This window comes from Argentina anserina, chromosome 6 (genome assembly GCF_933775445.1).
Source record: "Argentina anserina chromosome 6, drPotAnse1.1, whole genome shotgun sequence".
Taxonomy (NCBI): Eukaryota; Viridiplantae; Streptophyta; class Magnoliopsida; order Rosales; family Rosaceae; genus Argentina; species Argentina anserina.
The window spans coordinates 26,255,877-26,279,766 of NC_065877.1; the positions used below are offsets into that span (position 1 = coordinate 26,255,877).

General features: G+C 38.5%; 5 protein-coding genes across 5 annotated transcripts; all 5 read right to left on the reverse strand.

Moving 5' to 3' along the window:
* Window positions 1–1,904: 1,904 nt before the first annotated feature.
* On the reverse strand, window positions 1,905–4,855 carry LOC126798271 (fructan 6-exohydrolase-like). Its single transcript, XM_050525187.1, has 6 exons — window positions 4,389–4,855; window positions 3,122–3,987; window positions 2,861–3,019; window positions 2,527–2,771; window positions 2,346–2,436; window positions 1,905–2,246 (listed from the first exon to the last, which is right to left on the reverse strand). The coding sequence occupies exons 2-6, from the start codon at window positions 3,980–3,982 to the stop codon at window positions 2,025–2,027; spliced, it is 1,578 nt and encodes a 525-aa protein (XP_050381144.1). The 5' UTR covers window positions 3,983–3,987; window positions 4,389–4,855; the 3' UTR covers window positions 1,905–2,024.
* A 1,063-nt stretch (window positions 4,856–5,918) lies between these two features.
* Window positions 5,919–9,062, reverse strand: LOC126797841 (nucleosome assembly protein 1;4). The gene is made up of 12 exons (XM_050524572.1): window positions 8,907–9,062; window positions 8,724–8,767; window positions 8,366–8,461; window positions 8,121–8,213; window positions 7,851–7,935; window positions 7,705–7,766; window positions 7,437–7,621; window positions 7,169–7,346; window positions 7,033–7,076; window positions 6,454–6,661; window positions 6,324–6,341; window positions 5,919–6,229 (listed from the first exon to the last, which is right to left on the reverse strand). The coding sequence occupies exons 1-12, from the start codon at window positions 8,971–8,973 to the stop codon at window positions 6,167–6,169; spliced, it is 1,143 nt and encodes a 380-aa protein (XP_050380529.1). The 5' UTR covers window positions 8,974–9,062; the 3' UTR covers window positions 5,919–6,166.
* Window positions 9,063–13,609: 4,547 nt separating this feature from the next.
* Window positions 13,610–16,815, reverse strand: LOC126798524 (glyoxylate/succinic semialdehyde reductase 2, chloroplastic). The gene is made up of 12 exons (XM_050525527.1): window positions 16,606–16,815; window positions 16,208–16,286; window positions 15,900–15,965; window positions 15,528–15,603; window positions 15,393–15,448; window positions 15,059–15,143; window positions 14,896–14,956; window positions 14,726–14,778; window positions 14,582–14,652; window positions 14,415–14,487; window positions 13,981–14,085; window positions 13,610–13,894 (listed from the first exon to the last, which is right to left on the reverse strand). The coding sequence occupies exons 1-12, from the start codon at window positions 16,790–16,792 to the stop codon at window positions 13,736–13,738; spliced, it is 1,071 nt and encodes a 356-aa protein (XP_050381484.1). The 5' UTR covers window positions 16,793–16,815; the 3' UTR covers window positions 13,610–13,735.
* A 735-nt stretch (window positions 16,816–17,550) lies between these two features.
* Window positions 17,551–20,831, reverse strand: LOC126798462 (heterogeneous nuclear ribonucleoprotein 1). The gene is made up of 7 exons (XM_050525442.1): window positions 20,622–20,831; window positions 20,289–20,521; window positions 20,148–20,188; window positions 19,202–19,365; window positions 18,985–19,087; window positions 18,730–18,899; window positions 17,551–18,645 (listed from the first exon to the last, which is right to left on the reverse strand). The coding sequence occupies exons 2-7, from the start codon at window positions 20,483–20,485 to the stop codon at window positions 18,148–18,150; spliced, it is 1,173 nt and encodes a 390-aa protein (XP_050381399.1). The 5' UTR covers window positions 20,486–20,521; window positions 20,622–20,831; the 3' UTR covers window positions 17,551–18,147.
* A 1,167-nt stretch (window positions 20,832–21,998) lies between these two features.
* LOC126799870 (transcription initiation factor TFIID subunit 7) lies at window positions 21,999–23,881 on the reverse strand. The gene is made up of 2 exons (XM_050527135.1): window positions 23,400–23,881; window positions 21,999–22,726 (listed from the first exon to the last, which is right to left on the reverse strand). Exons 1-2 carry the CDS (start codon window positions 23,821–23,823, stop codon window positions 22,230–22,232), a joined length of 921 nt encoding a protein of 306 aa, XP_050383092.1. The 5' UTR covers window positions 23,824–23,881; the 3' UTR covers window positions 21,999–22,229.
* Between the last annotated feature and the right edge of the window lie 9 nt (window positions 23,882–23,890).

The following is a 23,890-nucleotide window of genomic DNA, read 5'->3' on the forward strand; positions in this document are numbered from 1 at the left end:
GGTGGTCCTAGCTGCACACTTGCTGATCCAATCATGATTCTCTCTGGAGATTGGTTCAATAACTCTTCAAGCCCTTGAACATGTGGAAGAGCCGAGAGAGAATCGGCCATGACGAGCCTGGAGAGCCTCTATTCTACTTGCACAAAGCTTGGAGAGCCTTCCTGGTGAGAGTGTGGAAATCCATGGGTGAGAGGGAAGAGGCTTGTGAAGAAGCTGGCGGTTGAGTTTGACAGGATGGCTGAGGAGGAGGAGATTCCGGTCGATACTTTCGTACTTCAATCTTCTCCAACGCCGGTTAAGTCGCCGACACCGGCGCCGCCAGTTCCCGCTACCACCTCAGAGTTCAACCGATGCATCTTAGCCACCAGCAACTACATCAAAAAGAAAGAAACGTCAAGAGAGATTCAAAAAAAACTACTGTACCTATGGAGGAGGTTTGTTAATGATGCATGATCTCTGCCATTGTTCTCTACTTCTGCTGTTGTCTTTGTTGATGAGATTGATGATGAGGGCATTTCGTTCTTGTTGAATCACATTGTTATTTATTTGTGAGCTAGGAAAGTATGATGAGTGCATTACAGACTGGAACAAGGCTGTTGAAAAAGAGAGAGATAGTGATCATGTATTTTAATCGGATTGGTTGGCCTTCATTATTGCCCATTACTAATAATGAATCATTTGTGAAAAAAAATGTTCTGCAAAAATTGTTCTCATGTTCCCCACATGGAAGTGTGCTGTCAACGAGAAATAAATGCGTTTTAATCAGATTGGTTGGCCTTCATTGTTCCACTACTGAGAAGAAATTTAAAAAAAAACTGCAATTGATGAATATCTGATGTCTAATTTACCCTTACGACCTGGACTTGAAGAATTTCTTGATGATGCTAAGGAATACAAGTTGTCAGACATCCTATGGTAAAAGTGGAGATAAAAAAATTACTGCGAAATTTACGGAGCCTCGGAAGCTAGTTCCATAAATTCTCCAAATCAAAGTGCATACTTCAAACTGCGCTTTCGGCACGTGACGACGACATATCTGCAGCACGACTTGAAGTGAGGACATTTGTAGACACATGAAATTTAATGAAGTAAATCTCTTCATTAAATGATTAAATCGACTAAGGACTCGACAAAATTACACACGTGGCCTAAAAGTCAACAAAGTTGGTGCGGATCCGAATAAAACTTGTGTCAGCACATAAATGGATGATCGTAATCGAAGTTACGTAATTCCGACTTAAATTGAAAATTGAATGTCGTTAACGATTCGAAATAGTAATCGGATATTTGATTAAATTAATAAATTCTTTAACGGCTATAATTAAATCAATTATTTTCTGTTTTAATTTAATTATGAGAATAACTAATTTTAAATTAATCGGAAAATACATATTGATTTAATTATACAATTAAAGAATTTATTATTTTAGTGTCATTAAAATATTCTACAAAATAGAAACCTTGACACTATAAATACCCCCCTTCAACATGAAGAGGGGAGACTTGAGAAGAAGAGAGAAAATCACTTGAGCAAGATCACTTTCGACAAATCCCGAAATCTCTCAAGTCCACGAAGATCATCAAATCCACGAAGATCATCAAATCCACGAAGAATCGTCAAGCCACCAAATCGCTCGTTCTTCATTAAATCCAAGTCCAAACTCAAGTCTACGAAGAATCATCAAGCGGTCAAATCGCTCGTTCTTCATCAAATCCAAATCCAAATCAAACTCAATTCTCAAGATTAAGTGCACGTCACCCTTGAGCCAAGTCATATACGGAGATAGAATCAGAGGAGTTCACAAAAATTGTAACCCCGCGCTTAATATTCAATAAATTATATTTTATTTGTACACGTGTCTACATTCTTGTTTGTTTTCAGATTCTCGTTCTACAACAAAAACTGGAAAACACAAATTATATGGGTCTCAATTAATATTATTCAGTACTAGACATTAGAAATGATCGAAGCGTACAATAATCAATATCCCACACATGTTTTTCTCCAGCTCCTGCCAACAATACTAGCTGACTATATCTTCTATTCGTTTAATCTCTTTCTGTCCTGATCGGTTAATGTTTGCAGTCTTCATGCTCCATGCACTTCCTGTGACTTTTACGCTCTCTCTTCCATAATTAAAAACATGTAAGTGTGTATCAGCATTAACGGCCAATGTGGGATAAACCCTGGCTGTTATGCACGTCTTACCTTCTCCACTAAAACTTTCTACGATAGAGTGATCGATCTGCAGCATTTGAAATGCGCTTAATATCATATGAGCGAAGTATAAACTATAAACGAAAAAAAGTAAAGACAAAGAAGAGAAATTAAATCATTAACTTACCAAGCTTCTTAGTGATAGTTTCTCATGAACAGGATCCACATTTACAAATGCTCCATATGTTGTCATGTCATTATTTTCATTTAAGGACGATCTATGAAGATAAGAAACAAGAAAATAGTTAATGGAGGCAAATTTGAATTTGAATTGTGCTTAAACATACATGGTTATATTACTTATATACCTGCTTTGATCACTACACATGAGCACCACATATTTGTCATTGTTGTGAGATCTGAATATTCTATAAAAGACTGCTGTGTATTCTTGTAACTCTGCTGATGCCAAAACCAGCAACCCAAACGGTCCAAGACTTCCACTAACAGTGGCATTCTTTTCGCTACACAGAATTTGGGGATTGGTCCAACTTGGATCTAGCACCTCTGTTTTCTCCAAATGACTTATCTCAAATGTAACTACTACATCTGCCTGTAAACCGAAGATGAACCAACAAAGGCCAATGGTTATAAAATTAGTCCTGCATTAACATGATATTGAAGTTTAAGAAATAAACATACTTGTGCTGTTGTAACTCCAAGTACTTCATGTAGCGCTCCTCCAATGATTTCAGTACTCGGCATCTTTACATGCTCTGCTCTCAGTTTTTCAAGTTCTTCAATGGGCCATTGGACCAATTGTTTCCCAGACTTATCTAGCAAAATGGTCCTTGGAAAAGTCTACAATAATAATAATTTCAAATAATACGAGTATTAACGAATTATGTAGAAACAATGAAGGTTATCTAAATAATAAAAGTTTTTATGATAGACATGTTATACCTGGAGTCCAGACCATCCTTTCTTGAAGTCATCTTGGGCAGTTGAGGATTCATTAACCCAGCCCCACAAGATCCTCCTGTTCTTAGCACTGTCAAAGAAGGATTTTGATGCATAAAACTTACCATAATCAAATCTCAAACCCGATTCACTTTCCACTGATCCTTCATCGGGCACATAGATATCCTTGTCCAAGTTATATGTCCCAATTGTGTAGTACTCCTTACCCTTATCAAACAAGCTAACCTTGAGCACATGTTTAACATTCGGACCATTTGTTGATGTGTCAATACCAATTTGGCTACTCTTTGAAACTGGGAAAAAATCTGGGCACTCCCACATTCCATTTTCCTCTGCTGAATGGAAAGGATGGTTTGCCATGGTCCAATTGAGGAAATCATCACTTGTATACAGGATAGCTAAGCCAGTTTTGTTTGTCCTGCTTCCAATGACTACTCTCCATCTATTATCTAATCCTAGCCAAGCAGTGGTTGGGTCCCTAAATGAGTCCGTAATTATTTGGTTAGCTTGGGTTGGCATCATTAGTGGGTTTTGTGGGATTTTAACCCATTCTCTAAGAAATGGATCAGAGAGATTTTTGGGGAATGCCAAGTTTTGAACTTGCTCATTATCGGAGCTAAATCCGGTGTAGAAAATGGCTGGCTTCCCTCCCGGGAGGATTGTAGTAGACCCCGACCAACAACCATTAATATCAAAATGTTCTGATGAGTAAAGGGCATCATCATGTGGTGTCCAATTGACAAGATCGGTTGATGACGAATGTGCCCAAACAATGCTGGGTGACCATTCTACACCTTCTGGGTTATATTGATAAAAAAGATGGTACACATTCTTGTAAATCATAGGCCCTGAAGAATACAACCACAAGAGTTTAGCACAAGGGTGTACATGTGGCCAAAAATAATTAAAGTAACCGAGAAACACATGGATAATATACAAAGTTGGGTCTGAAATGATTATCGATCTTCACAATATTAATGGGTTGATGCGAGTCATGCGACTTTGGGTACCAATACAAATTTGCCAATTTCATTATTGCCATCACAGACCAAAAAAAGCATTATTCTTAGCATTACTAAGTGTAAGGAGTGCTAGGAAAAAGATGATAATTTGTATGTATAGCAATTTTGTGTTATGATCGATCGTATATATTGGTTGGAAACCATACCACGAAAATACGATTGCAAAAACAATGAACGAAAATAAAAATATTAGGTAAAAAGTAAGACCAAGGGATAGAGGAACTGACCGTTAGGATCTGTGAGGTTCCAAAATCAATAGCACGCCCATATATATGTGCATATCGAGAATTAGATCGAGTCAACATATGAAAATACAAGAAGCAAAGAGCGTATTGTAAGAGTTATAACAATAATAATCTGAGACAAGGACAAGATGGGTAGCTAAAGAATATGCAAATTAAACGGAAATCAGATCGAGCAGAGAAGAGAAGATGTCTGTGGATACATATACATACCGTTCATCCAATTCTTGGAAGGCTGGAAATGATACCCAGTTCTGTAAGGCTCGTTAGTTTGGCATGTAATTGGTTGTTCCAAAGTCTGAAAGCTGCTGCAAGCATAGTGGGAACCTTCAAGCTCAATAGCTCCAAAGGAAAGCAATAGTGAAATGAGAAAGATGATCATCTGAAGAGAGATTATCATCCGTATAGCCATGGTTCTGTGAGGGTTGGGAAGCTAAGGCAATCGACGCCTGCAGGCTGCAGGTAATTTTATATGTAGGGCAGTTGAAGCAGAAATAGTTAGTCTTGATAATAAATATTAACAATGGCAATCTCACAGCGCATGATGTGTCGCAGCATCTTGTAAGTTTGTAATAATATTTGATTGTCTTAAACAATGACTGCATTTTTTGTCTATAGTATCATTAATAAGTTAATATGGGGGACTCTCAATAGGAATCATTCACGTAATAAGACACCAAATCTCGAGGGCAAGCCAAATTATTTATTTAAATGGTCAAATTTCGACAAGGAAGATTGAAGTTATATTGAACATATATATGGTTAACTCTACAGAAAACAAGTGAAGTTATATTGAACAATCACACAAGCAACAGCGGAGCTAGTCTTATAATTATAATTATATTGAACACAACACACAAACAATCATATATATATATATATGCCTTTTCAGGTGCGGACGTCCCTATTCCGATGACGGCAGGCCGCAACGGCGCGGTCGCGCGGTGGACCAGCACAGCCGCACTACCCACCTCCCGACGATCTCGTCTGTGCCGGCCGGAACTCGATGGCAATCCACGGTGGCTGGAATCTGCAAAAATCAAGTTTCTGGACAGATTCCGGCGATTTCACGATTTCGGCCGCCGTTGGAGCTTCGACCGGCACAAACGAGACCACCGAAAAGTGAGAAGTGCGGCTATCGTGGTCCGCCCCGCCGTTGCAGCCTGCCGTCGCTGGAATCGACGGATCCGTACCTTACGTAAAGTACAAACATCCGCACCTGAAAATTCTCCTATATATATATATATAATCAACTATATTGAACTTAACACCCCTTATAAAACCCTATTGTTGAATAGTACTCAACTACTCATGAATAGTGCAATAAGGAGGTTGTAAAATGAAAATAACACCTTCAAATAAAACTTATTGTTAGAGTTGATCTTATGCAACAGAACAAAGTTTTCTTTGATAGTGGTCACAAAAGATAAGTTATCCAGTCACCAACCAAATTTTGCGTTCAGGAAACGACTAAAACGTAACGTAGTTTAATAGAATGTGGAAATGCATAAAACATAACTGGAACCAAAGAACCCACTTAAGATTATAAAAACGTGCTGAATGTAAATATCAACATACTTAAGGTGGTTTTAATACACACAAGACAGCACCAGCCGGCCCAAAACATCCCCAACAAAATCAATTGATTTTCTCAGAGGTCACCAACAATAATTTTCCCCAACACTACCAAGGCTGAATAATGGACACTGAACTCTCAAGAAACAGAACACCTACAGAAGCTCATCTACGCAAATCAATCGTCACTACTGCTGCTTGCACTCTGGAGGACGCTCGCCACCTTCTGCTCCTTGTGCTTTGACAGATTTCTGCAATAAATCCAATAGAACTTATCAACACCATGGGATGAAAATTACTGTAACAAACAGAAGTAAAAGACATTGCAATATTATATCATCTCACCTTAGCTCCGGTAGATGGCTGCAGAAATCCATGAAACAAAGGAAAGAGGATAGTATTAGAATTATTGGCAACTCAATATAATCTTCCTACATCATAAAAGATGAATATAGACTAGCCAGAATACAAATACCTTTTTCCTTCCTTTATCTTCCTCTTCCTCTTCTTCATCATCCTCATCATCATCATCATCATCTTCTTCATCTTCATCCTCCTCGTCTTCATCTTCATTCTCATCTACATCATCATCATCATCTTCGATATCTTCAAATTCATCCTGAACAGCCTCCCCAGTAAACCATGACACTGCATGTGGAATGATTTTATCTCTTATTGTTGAACTACAGATCACACCAGCAACATGTTAGTGGAAATATTAACAAAGATAAAATACAAATATATTGACAACGAGCATTTGACACATTGGAATAGGATGTAGAGCTACAGTGTATAAACACTCATACAACTTTATTCATACAGAAGGATATAAACCCCATTATGCAAGAGTTGTAGAACCAAGATAGCCAATCTATCTTCATCTCTATTTGCACATGTTTGTAACTTGCAAACTAACTGCGCTATATAATCACTCATGGAACAAGCTAATCAGACTTGTGCACACACCTTTATTAACCAATATATCTTGTGGAAGATTGCGGAATGTCAAAGTTAACAGAATAGATTCATTAGAGAAAAGTAAAAGAAAATCTACCCAATGTCATAATCTTGCTCCATCTGACCTTGAAGTTCTTCGGCCTGACATTAATTTCATCAAAGAGATTTAGAACAATTGGTCACATCAATATTAAATAAGTTGATGACTTGTTTCTGCTTGAAGCCAAACTTACAGTTTCCTCATCAAATCCCTCATCAGTATCAGGGATCTCAGGAGGGTTGAAGAAGTTAAAGAAACTTTCACAGTCTTCAGTTTTGGTTATGGGTTTAGAATTCTTTGACCCCTTTCTTGGCTTCTTCTTCAAGATCTTCTGTGTCAAGCTCTTTCCAGGATACCATTCAATCTCGGTCCTTTAAGATAAGATAGCCCAACTTTTCAGAAACAGAGAATTTTGTAAATAAAAAAGATCATATACTTCATAGCAGCATTAATAGAATTACCCAATTGCCTTCTCCAAAATAGGTTCATCGTCATCAATCATGTGATACGTTTTTGTCAGTACAGAATTTTTGAAATAAGGATTGGCATCGAAGAAAAACTCAAGCTTGAATCCTTTTGGTTCGTCTATCCTATACCACTTGATATCCTTGAGGTACTTCAGAGCCCCTTCATCACGCTCTGAGATCTGTTCCAGTACATATATATTCAACTGTAGCACTTTATGTATCAAATATAATACACAAGAAACATATTAGAAAGTCTCCCCACCTCCTCAGAAAGAACTTCATGGGTCTTCATTGCCGTGAGCCAGAAGTCAGGCACTCCTTTCTCTACAATAACATATACAATAAACATCACAGTTGATAGAAATGAATATGTCATTCGAGATTTGACTTGTGAGTTTTGAGAAGTACCTTTGGTGGCGTTGCCTCCTTGGTCCACTGCAGATTCAACTTGAACTCCTTCAACTTCAGTTACACCATTGACAATTTCATATCTCTGCAATCAACCATCATATTAATCAGACAGGCATACATAGTCATTTCATATCACATTCAAGCCGATTCAGACACAACAATCTCAGTTTAATTTGGAACAAGGATCTGCAAGAACATCATAGAGCATATAATATGATGGCAACATGTTTAAAGTAGAACCAAGTGCCTCTTAAGAATCCACGATACCTTTGTATAAAGAGGTTCATAGAGCTTCTGGTATTTGGCTTCCAATGCAGCCCTCTCTTCAAAAAACTTCTTTTCCAACTCATCGTGTTGGCTCTACAAAATAAATAAAAAATACGCAGGAACCCTTAAGCTCTTGGATTAAAAAAAAAAGCACTACTATTGACCCTACAATTTATTTGCAAAGCAACAATAAAAATTGCTTATGAGATATAACCACGATTGTGCAAGTTTGAAAGCAGACCAACCTGCATCTCTCTCAACACATCAACTCGGTTCCTGACAGTCGGTGACAAAGTTTCCAATATGTCGGAATGCTGTCCAGCCAAGCTCTGAAGCTTATCCTGCAAAAGTCACAGTAGCATTTAAGTACTCAAAGAACCCGATAAACAAAATCACTGCATCTTTTGACACATCATTCCGTTTTCAATTAAGTTCAAAATACAAAAACACTTCAAATATACAACACAATCATCCAAAAAGCTCAAACAAAAATTACTTCCAATTTCCACTAGCAAACTGAACCTAATCACATCACGATCATCACCACAACTACAAAAGCTCACATTTCCACTTCAAAACTAAAAATTACGAAATCAAACTCACCTTGAGAGCATTAACAAGACCAGCACGATCCTCCGCACTGAGAGCTACACACAGAAAACCAAACCATGGCTTCAAAGTCAATTACAGTCACGAAAACCTAAACCAAATCAAACTCAACGAAATCGCAACTGCTCAACCTAAATCAAAAACGCAAGAGCGGAGTAAAAAGAGAAGTAGTAGTACCGGCGGCGGCGGCGGGGAGGGAGGCGCCGAGGTCGGACATGTCGAACTCGCCTTTGTTGCTACTCATTTTTTTTGGGGGAAATCGAAAACCCTAGAAAAAAAAAGAAGAAGAAAAAGGGAGGGAGATTCAGAAAGCGAGTGGACGATTTGGGTTTATCTCTCTTTTCTGAAGAGGCCGAAACCTAAAGGGAACTTTCGGGGTTTTATACTGCGGGAGTGGATGTGCGGTGCCACGCGTTGGTGGGGAGAGTGGAGGGGACGCTCCAATGGTTGAAGAGAAAGTCGGGGGTCACAGTTGGGACCCGGAGTATGAGTTTTGAAAAAAAGGGGACAACTCACGTCTTTGTACCCGAAATTTGAAACTCGTCCCGGCCAGTTGGGGTTGGTTCAATTACAGTGGAGAATGATTGGAGGACCCTTTGTGCTACGTTTTGTTTGGAATGAAATTAAGAAAATCCTAAGTTCGGTATAGAATGATTAACGGTTTATCTCTATTACTATAAATAAAGCGAGCACTTAAATTCACTAAACTGTGAACAGTCAAATATGTTCTTTTATAATTTTATTCTCACACACAAACAGAATGACAATTATGTAAAAGTACAAATATTTCAATAATTTGTTTTTCCAAAATTATCTTTCGTAGGACACAGAATAACTCTAAGTGTTTGTGTCGATAAGATGAGTCCGTTTGATGTGTGATGCACCAAAACTGCGTAAACCCGCCAAATTGTAGGAGACGCATGTCATATTGTCCAAACTAGTTAATGTATTAAACTTATGTTTTCTTGCCAAATTGGTATGAAACTATTCGATTTGGAAACGCTAGGCTGTATGAGACATGTCACACACTAAGGTGATTAGATAACACAAATGTGACAACAATATTGGACACCCGCGGTAAACTATGTCTCGGGGCAAAATTGTATTGAACTATATCATAGTGTGCAGTGCGATTGCATAGCTTCTGTTTTAGGGTTACATGGTTATTCCACTAACATCTTATGCTTATTATTTTACATTTTGGGCAAGGATGCAAGGTAAAGGACTTCGTATGGGGTACATCGTTTTATACCATACAACAGGAGTTGAACGGCTGGCAGCCTGGTAGGGGCTGTAAGTTTTTGCACTGTAATAACCCTATTTTTCAAAACAATATTTGGTTTGATTTGAAATTCTATAAAGTTGTGAAATTTAATTAGAATGAATGTGATTGTTTGCGACGTTACGAAACGAAAAACGGAAACGTTCTCGGAACGTTTAATTCGGAAAAAAACGTGACGTTACCGCAACCTATATATTAACTTTTATTCCATCGCTCGTTTGCGAAAACTTTCTTCACGAAAGTTGTAGAGCTCGTCGATACGAGTTCGTGAGTATGTGACGCGTTCAAATCGGACGTCAGACGTGGAAATTATTAACGTCGGAAGTTGGTTTTCCAATTTTGGAAACGAGTATATGAAGAACTTTTTCTGATTAGGGTTTCCATTTGTGGAAATCCCTCTCTCTCTCCTCACTCTCTCCGCCTCCCTCTCTTCTCTCTCCCCGAAACCCTCACTCCCTCCTTCAGAAACTTCCCCGCCACGATCGGACGAGCTCTGACCTCTGTGCCTCTCACCGTCGGTCGCCACTCCATCACTAGCTCGACTTCATCCTCTCCAGGGCAAGACGCGCCTCCCTTCGTCGCCGTGGATCGACATCAATCTCCTCTGTTCTCTGCAACACACCCGCCGCCGTTCAAGTCGTCCTTCGACGAAGCTAGGGTGCAACGCAGGTGCGCCTCCATCACCCCTCAAGCCCTGCACCACCTACGAACGAATGGGGGGACGCGACGACACACCTCCTCAAGGAATCGACACGATCGGCGACGAATTCGACTGTTCGAGCTTCGATCGAGGTGAGGGATTTGTATAGTTTGATTGTTGTGATGTTTGTGTGAATTTTTGGATGATTTGGAATTGAGATGTTGGAGATCGGAGATGGAATGAAGGAGAGGGGTTACCGCCGCTCTAGGCGGCGCGTGGGAGTGCGTGGAGGGAGTAGGAGGCGGCGTGAGGACGTAGGGAGGAGAGGGGAAGAAAGGAGAAGGGTTTTGGGGCGGCGGTGGCGTGCTACGTGCCGGCCTTAGGCTCGGCGCGTGTGCCCCACGCGTTGCCACAGTGAGTGGCGCGTGAGCGCCACGCGCGGCCTGCCGGAGGTGGCGCGTGCGGCGGCGCGTGAACAGTGACTCCGACACAGTAAAATTGTAAAATTTTATTTTTACGTACGGTGAATGTAAAAAGTAATTTACGTACGGTAAATGTACATTTTATTTACGTACAGTAAATGTAAATGTAAATTACATTCAGTAAATGTCAAAAGTAATTTTGGAATGGTAACTCAGTAATTATTATTTACTGAGACAGTATGTACATTTGAATAGTATTTATACGTACAGAAATACGTAAGCAGTATGTACTCGTACATAAATACGTAATGAATGTGTATTTGTACAGTAATACATGAATAGTAAATACATGAATAGTACACAGTGAATAGTCCTCAATGAACAGTAAATTTGTAAAACCAAAAAATGCTGAACAGTAACAAATTATTAATGTTCCGGCATTTAAAGGTTTACGAAACGATTCTAAATTCTTTTCTTATCTTTTCAAGGTGATCGATAAATCAAGGAAAGGAATTATCTTCGGAAATTGTGGAATTACGCTCGAGTTGATAAGGTGAGTAAAATCTCACATAATTACGAATCTACCCTTGCGGAGATTCAAGATTTTGCAAGAGTTTTTAATATTGAATTACGACATGTATACGATATAGTGGATTACATATATATACTGTATAAATGGTAATAATTACATATATATAGTTCGCTATATTATATACTGTGATGAATTCATTATGAATTGGTCATTTCAATGACGAAAATTATATATTGAGCAAGTGATTTAATTTGTACAATATGAGGTGTGATTATTATACGTGGTTTTAACATGGTGTTTGTTAAACGTTTTGTCTTCGGACGTGTTTATGAAATATGACATGTATATGATATAACGGATTATATATATATTGTATAAATGGTAAATAGGTAATATATATATAGTTTGCTATATAATATACTGTTATGATTTTATCGTGATGATGTCATTTTGATGACGAGATTTATATATCGAGCATGTGATTTTGATTAGTACAATATGAGGTGTGATTATTGTACGTGATTTTAACATGGAGATTGTTAAAATGTGATTTGTCTTCAGACTTGATTTTGTACAATATGAGGTGTGATTATTGTACGTGTTTGGCAAGTCGGAACCTAGCCTTTGGCCGGGCGAAAGTTACGATACAGTTAGAGCTCTAGTCTGTCTGCCGGAGTACTGCATGTGAGGTAACAGGTGGTTATCGGCTCATGAGTACTCATATTTTTGGATGTTGGGTAGCAGGTGGTTGCCCAATATCAGCGGTGTACTACATGAGGGGTAACAGATGTGTACCAGCGTTCATTAGTACCCGTATTATAAATGCATTTGGGTAACCAGAAGGGTTGCCCAATTTCTCATGAGTACTTCATTTCATATATTTTTGGGACAACCAGATGGGCCGTTCATTGACTCATGAGTGCATTTATATTTGTTGATTTGTGGATTTTCGTATATATTGATATGCGAGTTATATTTTCATTTTACTCATACGAGCTATAAGCTTACTGGGTTTGTGTTTACAATCTCGGTGCACCAATTCAATGGTGTAGGGGATAATTCCGCATGTGTCGATTAGTGGAGATTGAGAGACGACTCCAGAGACTCGAAGTTGTTCATTATCCTGCTTGTGGTGAGGTTTCTAGTACGGATTTGTGTGTGAGAACTTGTGAGGTTTTATTTGTGAGTTTTGTGAGAGATTGTGAGGATTATTACATTTCCATTTTATGTAATGTTGAATTATAAATTTGGTTTGTAATAATTGGTTGTCTGAGTTTTATTGTGACTCAGTAATGATCCGCTGTGCATTTAAAACGATTTCGATTCGTTGAGATTGTTTTGGTGTTTTTCGACTTTGGAATTTTGAGTTTTTAAGCTCGAAATTTTGGGGTCATTACATGCACGATATGGTGGTAGTGAGATTGTACGGTCGGATGTGCCGGTGTACCGCATACATCGGCTTATGATAAATTTTTCCAAGGTAAAGATAAGATGCACGTACTAGGTACATCGATGACCCCATAACGAAACATATATACACGTCACTGCGAATCCCTTGCAGCTGCTGCACTTGGCATAGAATGAAACTCATATTCTTTGAGTTCAGCTAGTACTATATCGATCAGTCACTAAACTATATCAATCAGTCACTAAACTATATCAATATATAATGTATATATAATGTATCGATATATCAACACTGAAAAAAACAACGTAAACTACTTGTTCGCGCCAAAATTGCGCAAATGCAAGTTTATGAAGAATATGAAGAAAAATTGAGCTTAGCTTGCCAATTTGTCATCCTATGTATTAGTATTACGTGCCAAACCGGATGACAGTCATGACATCTAGTCCTATGGATACCTCTCGTAAAGAGCAGAAGGCAAAGAGATTATCCACCTTCCCCTCCAAGGCTGAGGTGCACACCGACCTGATCATTTATCATTGGAATCCAAATCATTAGAACTGTAATTCAAGTGTACCAAATGAGCCCATGTTGCGGTTAAAAATTCACTGAAATTGATTTATCAGAACAAAGTAAGATAATGACTGCTTTCAACTCAAGTTCCAATCAAATCGTCCATTTGTTCATCAGTTTATTTTTGAATAATTGTCTACCATCTACATTGCCTAGTGCTTCAACTTCGGTTTCAATGCTTCAATGACTGCTGAGAAGTCCTCGTCGCTGAGTCCATGTGACTTTGCTACCTTGTACAGTTCATTTGCAGCTGCTGCAAGTGGCGTAGATTGGGAAACAGATTCTGCTAATCCGAGAGCAAGCCTCATGTCCTGTCACAAGTCAAAACCATGCGGTTTAAGGTCAAGTACTCAAGGGGCTATACAGCGTGAAACGCAATGAAAGCAACTTGACAAACCTTTTGTTGGTGCTTCAAGGGGAACGCGGTAGGGTAGAGAGATTGAATCATTGATGGGCCTTTGAGTGCGTACATTGGTGAGCTAATGGCACCCTGTGAGATCACCTGCAGTACCATGGAGATCCAAGTATGTTTAGAACTATAACTCTAACAGGGACATATACCAATACTATGAAATTTGATTATTGCAGAAAGAAGAATATATATATTCAGAACATCATAATTATCTATCATTAGTTTTCCTAAGCCTCCCCTTTAACCCAAGAAATCTACCATCACTATTATACGAGGTAAAATACTCAGGAGGTGGAGACATGTAAGAAATTGTAATCTCAAATTCCGGATTAAAGAAAGATATATTGATTCATGAGGAACTTCACAGGTCAGATAGAGAAAAAGTAAGGCAGGGAGATATATACTGTTTTGGAAATTACCTCAACTAGTACTTTTGGGTCCAGTCCTATTTTCTCAGTGAGAACCAACCCTTCTGAAAATGAAGCCATCATACTAGAATTTGTGTAAAAGATCAAAGGATACAGTCAGAATATCAATCGACTCAACCAAACACGGAAGAAATAACCAGTACAAATTAGAGCAAAACCTTCCCATGATCATGTTGACAACAAGTTTCATGGCAGCACCATTTCCAACCTCTCCAAGGTAAAATCTTGACTGAATGGAAGTTTTAATATAAGAATAGAGTAGAGACAGGTAACTGGATGGCTAGGTGAAGAAAGGCAAATACCTTCCCCATGACGTCCAAAAGCGGTGCTGCTATTTCATACAAGGATTTGTCACCTAAAAGATTTCAACTTGATTCAGTTCTTTGAGGATCCTTTTGCTTGTTATTCAAAATCGAAAATGCAATCATTGCAACTTGTAAATGAACATGCAGGAAATAACAAGATTGCATGCCTGCAGTAAGAAATATTAGTTGCCCATCTTCTGCTGGTTTCTTTGAGCCTGAAACTGGAGCCTGAAGGAAAAATGCAAGAAATTTTGGCATTAATCAACACAGTTAACATAAAATTGCGTACATGGTAATACAGATTCTAATAAAGACCAAGTAAAAACTTGCCTCCAGAAATAATGCCCCAGCAGCTTTGACATGACCACTAATCAGTTTAGAAGTTTCAACATCAACGGTTGAAACATCCACATACCTGCAGATGCCCAAATAGAGAAATATTAATGCTGGAATCTGCTTACGATGAACAAAGATGATGAACGTATACATCAATCCCATTTGTACCAGAATAAGTAGTTTTCTCAGAAGGTGAACTACAATATACTTGTGCATAAAAAAAACAGAATGCACATAAAACTTTTGAAAGGAGAAGTAGAAAGTGTTAGGTGGAAATTAGTAAAAAAATGATCTTAAACCATTCAAGGAATCCATATATAAGCATTACCCTTTTCCTGAACTCATTCCACTAGCAGCTCCATCCTTCCCTAGGGCAACATCAACCTGAATTAATGAAAGTATAAGCTCACGTGAATGTCGTAGAAGAGTAAGCATGTTAAACCATTATTGAAAACATACGCACAGCACTTTCAGGGTCGGCAAGCATGGCAAATGTGACATCACAAGATGCAGCTACTTCCGCAGGAGAGGGCTTATATCTGCATAATTATTGTGATTAATCAGTGCTCAAAGTTGAACTTTTTCACTTTTGCCTTTTGAAAGGCATAGAACACAGCAACACAACTATCACTAAACAGCTAACTCCTTACTACATCAAATTTGAACGAGAAATAAATCTTTGCTACTAAAAAGAGCAATGCAGTGAATATAAATGCGTCAAAGGTCTCGAGATTATTGTTCATTCAATACCTAAATTACCTTTACAAGGGTATCCTAAACGAGCTAGTGCACAAAGCAATTATGATATGTAATTTATGCACACTTGAGTACTTACTTTGCACCTAAGCTGATGAGTGGATCACATTTGCTCTTCGTCCTATTCCAAACAGTCACATCACACCTATAAAATTTCAGCAGTTAACAGGGGAGTGAACTCAGGCAGACAAAATCGTCCATATATAATGGTTAGATACTTCATTCTTATAATCCTAGATACAAAGTCATCGTATATAAATCATAAAGCCTGTCAACCGTAGACTAGTTCACGACTTCATCCTAAGTTTCTAACCATTCAAATGGGATAGATACTTCAATGTATGAACAACATCAATCTTGGAAATGAATCAAATGAACAATCCGTACCCAGATTTTATGAGGTTCAGTGCCATTGGAGAACCCATGATTCCAAGGCCAAGGAAACCCACACGTGCTGGCAATTCATCTGCACGATTTCATGAAACCCATGAATTCATACCTCAGTGGAAAAGCATTAGACACAGAAGAAACTAATTATTAATCACATCAGCAGTGATTCTGCTCTGTTTGAGACTCAATCATGTTATAAAGTGAAAAAATAGAATTCTTTACTTTCTTTTGGATCAGTAAATTCCATATCTTCTATGACCCATTATCCATTAGCATGCTCAATCCAAATTGATGGTTTGTGATTTATGCTTCTAATCAAACACAATGAAAACTATAAAAGGAATGAAATGAGAGATACCCAGAAAAATAATAGTAAGAAATGGGAACAAAGTTACCTGTGGATGAAGCATTGGATGACTGAGAAGAGAAAGCCTTGACAGAAAGAGAGAGAGGTTTGGTAGAGAATGAGCAAATGGGTTTACTTCTCAAGTAGTTAGGAATATGAGGGCAGAAGCTTGAGGACATTGCCATGGCAGTTAGAGATAAGTGGTGACAGTTGCTAGGCTTGACTAAGAAGGACATGCTCCTAGCTTAGTTTAACTGTACTTCTGGGGAAGCTCGCATTTCTATGCTTCGTATCGTCCATGTGTTGTTCGGATAAAAAAGAGAAGCGAGGCATGGCGAGGTTTTGGGCACAATCGAAACTTGGTCGAGAGGCCCACTCCAAGATTCTGAAGGAATTTTTCTATATTTTTTGTTCATTTATTCAAGAACAATTAATCATTATGTCGAATCTGATTCGGAATTTCGGTTCAGTGGCGTAATTAGAGAGTATTGTAGTAAGTAGGAGGTTGTGTGTTTAACTTAATTATCCCGTCAAGAAAAAAAATCAGCATGTAAAATCAAGTTCCCCATTACAAACTAGAGATCTATGGTTGAATTCAGACTCATATAGTCACCGGCATAAGTTCTAACGAACTAGTTAGCTTCAGTAACATTATAAACTTCAATACAATCCCGAGGCATTTATATTTTAGACTTTAGATTTCAATTTCAAAGATCATGCTTTGCAAGACCAGAAAGTTAAAAATAATGGTACGTTCCATGTATTTTATCACGATTACCGAACTTCGTTAGAATTATATGCTCGACTTATTACAAATATGTTCTTTGACAATATGTAACATGATTTATAGACAATTTTCATCTTTAATTCCTAATGGCTACGGGGACCTCTATATGTTCTACAAGGACAGACAATCATAAACTCAATAGCATGCCAAATCCTGTAGATATTAGAGATGTGGAGAGAATAAACTAATGATTCATCTTCAAGATATGGAAAATTTCAATGCCATTTCGTACAGGTCAGAAAGCAAACATATGACAAAACTGACTTTGTTCATAAGTAGCCAAACTATTGAACCTACAGTTCCCTAGAGCTGATCTACTGTTTGTTTTCCTAACTTTCTGTTTGGCTCCAAAGGAAAAAAGAGGCAACAGCTAAATCAGAACTACCCTATATGATTCTATTGAAGAAAGAATGCTATAACTACAAGCAAATGCCAAGACATTTCAATCAAACACATCTCTTTCATATCCCTGGATTTAAAAGTCAAGTCATAAATAAGGGAGTAGCAATTGTAAGCGGCTAGCAAATAGTTGATCTGCACTTCAATTTCTCTACAATGTATGTGTAAAGAACTGATAACCTCCTGTTGGAGCGCATGGATGCTTTGCTAAGTCGCCTTCTGCTTCTCTTCCCATAGTAGCCGTTGAGGTAGGCAAAGTACCGCATATCATAATAAATACGATCAGAACTCTTTTTCACATTACAGCAAACTTTGTTGATGCTCTCATGCAGTGCCTGAGGAAAGTTCACTATGCTCCCATAGCCGGCAGGCATAGATTAAGATGCAGTCAACCAAAACTTTTCCTCAATTTTGGTACGGATGATATCTTCCAGTCGTAGAATCACCACTCCTATCATACCCTCTACCAGCATCGTAACTGCTACCACCACGACCTCGACCCCTACCTTGACCCCGACCAGCAGAGCCACTTCCATACCCTTTAGCACCACCATAACCTGTAGGGGTGCCATAACCACCAGGCATGCCATAACCACTCACTCCATACCCGGCATTGCCATACATGGGTCCACCATACCCAAAACCATATCCATATCCACCATAGCCACCATAGAAACCTGCATAATTTGCAGCATAATTTCCAGCATAATTGTTGTAATTCCCATAGGCAGCACCATAACCACCAGGTCCACCATAGCCCCTGCCCATTTTTCCGCTGAAACGACCTCCAGAATTATATCCACTATATCCAGCTGCAGCACCACCTGAGCCACCATACGACCTTGCAGCACTACCACTGAAATCACCTCCAGGCCTTTTAGGTTCAGCCCTTTTTATTTCCACCTACATTTAATATCAAAGTGGAGAGTTCATAAACAAGCCATTTTGAGACAATCTGTGCAAAGTAAAACAGTTTTTCAATTTTACCTGTTTGCCTCCAAGTTCATGTATTTTTCCTTCTGAAAATACCTTGTCAAGAGCATCTTCATTCTCAAATGTGACAAATCCAAATCCTCGGGACCTCCCAGTTTTATGATCTACCATAATCTGGTGCTCAACAATGGTACCAAATATAGAAAAATATTCCCCCAATTCCTCTACAACGTTTTACAATAGCGTCATAATAAAAAATATATAATTTAACTTGGCTACAAAACTGATGAAGAGTAGCATTTACCGTACCATCAGATAAAGACGTTGGTATCCCACCGACAAAAATTTTCTTTCTTTTTGATCCCGCCTTATATCCCATATCCTCCCTGGGAACAGTCCTCTTCACCTCCACCTAGTTGACAAAAATTTCACCAGCATCAGAGAGCTGAGTTAAATAACCATAAAAAAATATATCTAAACTTTTGCAGTGGCAACTGCCCTATGGCAATAGGATATTAAACATTACCACTCTGCCATCTATGACATGCTCTTCCTCTAAAACTGCATCAGCAGCCACTGGATCAGCAAATGTTACAAATCCAAACCCCCTTGGTCTCCCAGTATGTTTGTCTAACATTATAACAGAATCTGCTATTTCTCCATATTGGCCGAAGTAATTGGTAAAGGTTTCTGTAAAGAGGAACACCATAAATTTGGAGAGTGATAGCTGGAATTTAGTTCTATTCTGATGAAAACAAGTGATTTGTCCTATGAACACCAAGCAAGTAAATAAAGGTAGCTCAAATTGCAGCTCCTTCTACTTCAATAAAAAAATTTGTAGTTTAAGAAGGAAATTGAAACGCAGCAGCTCAATGCAACTGGTATAGTCATACATAACCAACATGGACCAAGTCCTATGACAAACATTAGCAGCATGGCAGATAATAGGTTGAAGGGTGGTGAAATAACCGTCTTTATAGGAACACAAAACAGAAGGACATATCAATGGCATGCTTTAACTCTCATCCACTACAACCTATGGTGATCACATCCGTCAAATGTACTGGACCATTTCCATGGATCATAGAATTTCCCTGTAAAACCTAGCAACAAAGTATTGAAGTCTAGCCTTCGTACCAGAGCCCTTTATAAGAATAGTGTTACCAATTAACCTAGAAGACTAGAATCTCCATCTAAGAGCTTAAAATTTTCTCTGCATGACAATTGACAAAGAATGATAATAGTAGTACAAGTCTGCAATCCTAACATCGAGACAGCTGTATTCAACACAACTAAGTAAATACATGTTTTACGCAGAACCAACTCCACAGCATCGGCGTTAAGCAACAATAACAAGCTTTAAATTTTTCGGATGATCCAGATAAAAAAATCCAATATTACTTCAAATAGGAACAGGTCTCCTCTCATAATAAAACCATTGCAATAGAAAAATCAAAAGCTTAACCAAGTACCTTCACTGGTCTCCCACGAGACGCCTCCTACAAATAGTTTCCTACCACATAAAAAACAACAAAACCCAAACATGATGAACCTCAACAATTAACAACAACAATCAGAGAAACTATAACTTTGGAACTCAAAACCTAACTAACCCTGCGGCGGCGTCGGCACGATTACTGAAGGAGGAATCCCTAAACTCATTGCCCTCACTATCAACGTTGCTGTTATGATTGCCCTCAAACTCACGCCCAGAATCAAATTGCTGCTCCTGGGGCTGTTGAAATTGCTCCTCCCCATCATACCCGATTTGGTTCTCATCGAATCGACTCTGCTCCGAGAAATCTTCCATCACCGAAACCCAATCACCTCTCAATCTTCACAATCCCTACGAAAAAAACCAACATTACAACACTAAGCCCTAACCCAGCTTTTTTGGAATCTTGAAATTCGAATCAATAAGAACCCTAGGATTTGGGCGTAATTACCTTGGGGTCCTTGTGGAGCTAGGACGGAGAGAGCGGAGTTGCCTAACTCTGAAACGGCGCCGTGCGGCGAGTAATGGGAGCTGGATTTCTAAAAAGCTTTCTCAATTTCGCATTTGGAGGTATTTATATTGCAAAAGGGGTAAGAGTTCATCACAGAAAATCTTCCTTCTTTTTATGTGTTTGTGGGAGCAAAAGCCTCGTGAGATGGGAAATCAAAGTGGCATGTCTACTAGGAATAATATTCCCTCTGTTTTTTAGTTTTATATTTGAAAAAAGTAGGGATTAATATTCACTTAATTGGTGACTTTGTTTCTGATATAAATAAAAAAGGAAATGTTATTGATGATCTTAATCAACGGTTACAGTATATAATTTGTGCATGGACAAACTAATATGGGTTTAGGGTTGATTGGCCGGCCGCCACAATTTTGCAAGCATGGTTATGGTAATGTATATTATTATTAATTTATCTTTTATTTATTTTAATATAGTCTATAGTGTAAGGATGAAAATATGATTTTCACATGTACTTTAGTTGATAACGTGAGTTTTAATTATAAGATTGTGTTTTTGGATCTTCATTGAAAATCCTTTAGTTTTTTGTATTTTTACATAGACCTGTGTTTAGGCATTAAGATAGTGAAAAACAAAGTGACTAGGGAAGGCGTGGAAGAACTTGGTTGGGAAACACAAATACTAGTTTCGCTCCTACTTGGGAAAGTTTAAGGATTTAAAATTTGCTCCTAGGGTTATTGCTTGGTTGCTCATTAGAGGAAGACTGAAACTGAAGTCGGGGTCTCGGTTTATGAACAATGTGGATGATTTTTGTGCTCTCTGTGGCAGGGAGGTTTTAAAATATTAATCAGACCTCTCTAACTCTTGACCTCTTGTCACTTTGCTAATTTTGTTTGGATCAATACGAGTTATTTGCGTATGCCCATTGTTGCCCTCCTCTTTCCTAAATGTGGAGTTGTATTTCTTCTCATTGTTACTATGTATTTCTTCTTCTTCTTCTTAATAAAAAGAAAATGTGGAAGTACAAAGTTGTGCCTTGTGTGACTCATTTGGCATAACGCATAATGCTGGGCAAATATCTTAATCTCATCTGTATTGTTTTTCACCTTTTGATGTAGTCTGGAAGACTAGAAGTAACTAAGCATAATATTTTTAATTGAATACCATTGTAAACTTGATATATCACACTATCATGATAATGAGAATTTTGCTGAATACATTGCCAACAGAAAAAGGGTTTTGCTTTAAGACATGGCCAAAATAAAGGATTTTGCATACTACTTTAACTGAAAGGGTTCGCTTAATACAACACTGATAGTCTGATACTGCCTGCTTCACATGGAGGCATGGAGTGCCCAAATATCATAGAAGTGACTGTTAGAAAACACAATGTATACGATGCTATATTTCATATTTTTACACATACAAAGCAAAAGCAGATTTTCTGCACTACAATGGACACAGCTACTAATTACGCGATGTTAAAAGTTCAAGAACCCGATATGTATATGTTCACCACAAAAAGGTTCACCAGCTCCCTATCCTATGCAGTGTTTATACTGTTTTGCTACATGCATCAATCATCTACTTCATTCATTCATCATCATCTTCTTCAACAAACTCCTCCTCTTCTTCAAATTCATCAGTTCCTTCAGGGTCTTCGTCTTCTTCTTCTTCCAAGTCATCCTCGCCAACAATGAAGCCTCCAAGTGTTTCATCGTCTTCATCTTCATCTTTTATGCCCTTGTCATCCACAGCAGCAGTCTTCTTATTAGAACTTTGGCCACCTTTTGTTTTCTTCTGAGATGGAATATGGGTCTTCGATCTTGTAGAATATTTTGGCTTATTTACCTTCCTAAGTTTTGCAACAAGCTCTTCGTCAGCTTCACTATCTCCTGTCCATTCTTTATTATCATCTTCTACGCCTTTTTTCCTCTTTCTCCTCCCACCAATCCTTTCCTTCCCCTCGTATACATCATCGTCGCTTTCATTTCTTGGTTCCTCAAGAAACCAGTGCCAGTTCTTTACATCGCGAATCATTTGCTTGGGATACTGATCAAACTCATGCCCAATTACAACAAAGCCAAACTCTGCATTGTAAAGTGTACGACATTAACATAAGCATAATAGAGAATTCTCAATACTTCAAGAAATAAAGATGAAAAACACAACTGAAATCAAAGTCTTCACTATTATTAACTAATGAAGGAAAAATTCTACAGCTAAAATTCTCATTCCATAGAATTGTGGATCTCTGTCACTGAAACATCAACACAGATTGTACAGAAGATTGAAAACTTAAATCCATGCTTCATTTCCTAAGCAACATTAATGCACAACTCATATCTTCAAAAACTAAACTGAACAAAATTCTTCAATAATCAATGAACTAAACACTTCCAAATGCCAACTGCTCGATATAATGCATGCAATTATGCAAGAAAATTGTTCCATCAGGTTTCATTATCAATCAGCAGTGCCTCATAACTAACTCAACACAAAGAACAAAAATCTTGTTAGAGATATATAGCATATTAACAGCAGAAGTCCCCAAAAGGCCAAAACAGTGCCAATTCACAAATTCAAGTCTCCATCTTTCTACATTCTACCACCTAAAACAGTCCCTCAAAGAAATTACACAATTACTTAATCATTATAATAAGCAAATAAACAACGAATCCAAAGAAGCAAGATCATTTGTATACAATTCAAGACATCATATTTCTCAAACAAGCAAGATCATGGAGCAATCTAGAGCCAAACCTTTAACAGGGTCAATGCCTGAAATATCAACACCTTCCCAATCAAACCCATTTACCAAACCCTCAGCCAGTTCACTCTCACTCTCCAAAACCCTCTTGGATTCATCTTCAACCCCGACATTTCTCACTAAAAACCAAACGGGTTCCTTCCCAGACACACAGAGCCGATCACCGGCCGCCAGGTCGCCCTTCTCCGACCTTCTGAAAACCCTGACTTCCCCATCTTTCTGGGTCCGGACCCAGATGGGGTTCCTCCCCAGAACCTCGAATGAGATTCTGGGCTCTGTTTGGGTGGTGTTTTCAAACAAAACGTGGCGGCGAGACACTGTTTGGTCGGTGGTGTTGAACCCATTTCCTCTTCCAAACACGGCCGTTAGACCTTTCTCGACTATAAGCTTTGACCGGTCCTCCAGTTCGATTTCCATGGCCAAGTCTCACTCAGGGTGGGTGGCCAGGTGCAATCGTATGCAAGTCAAGATGGACAAAGTTGTT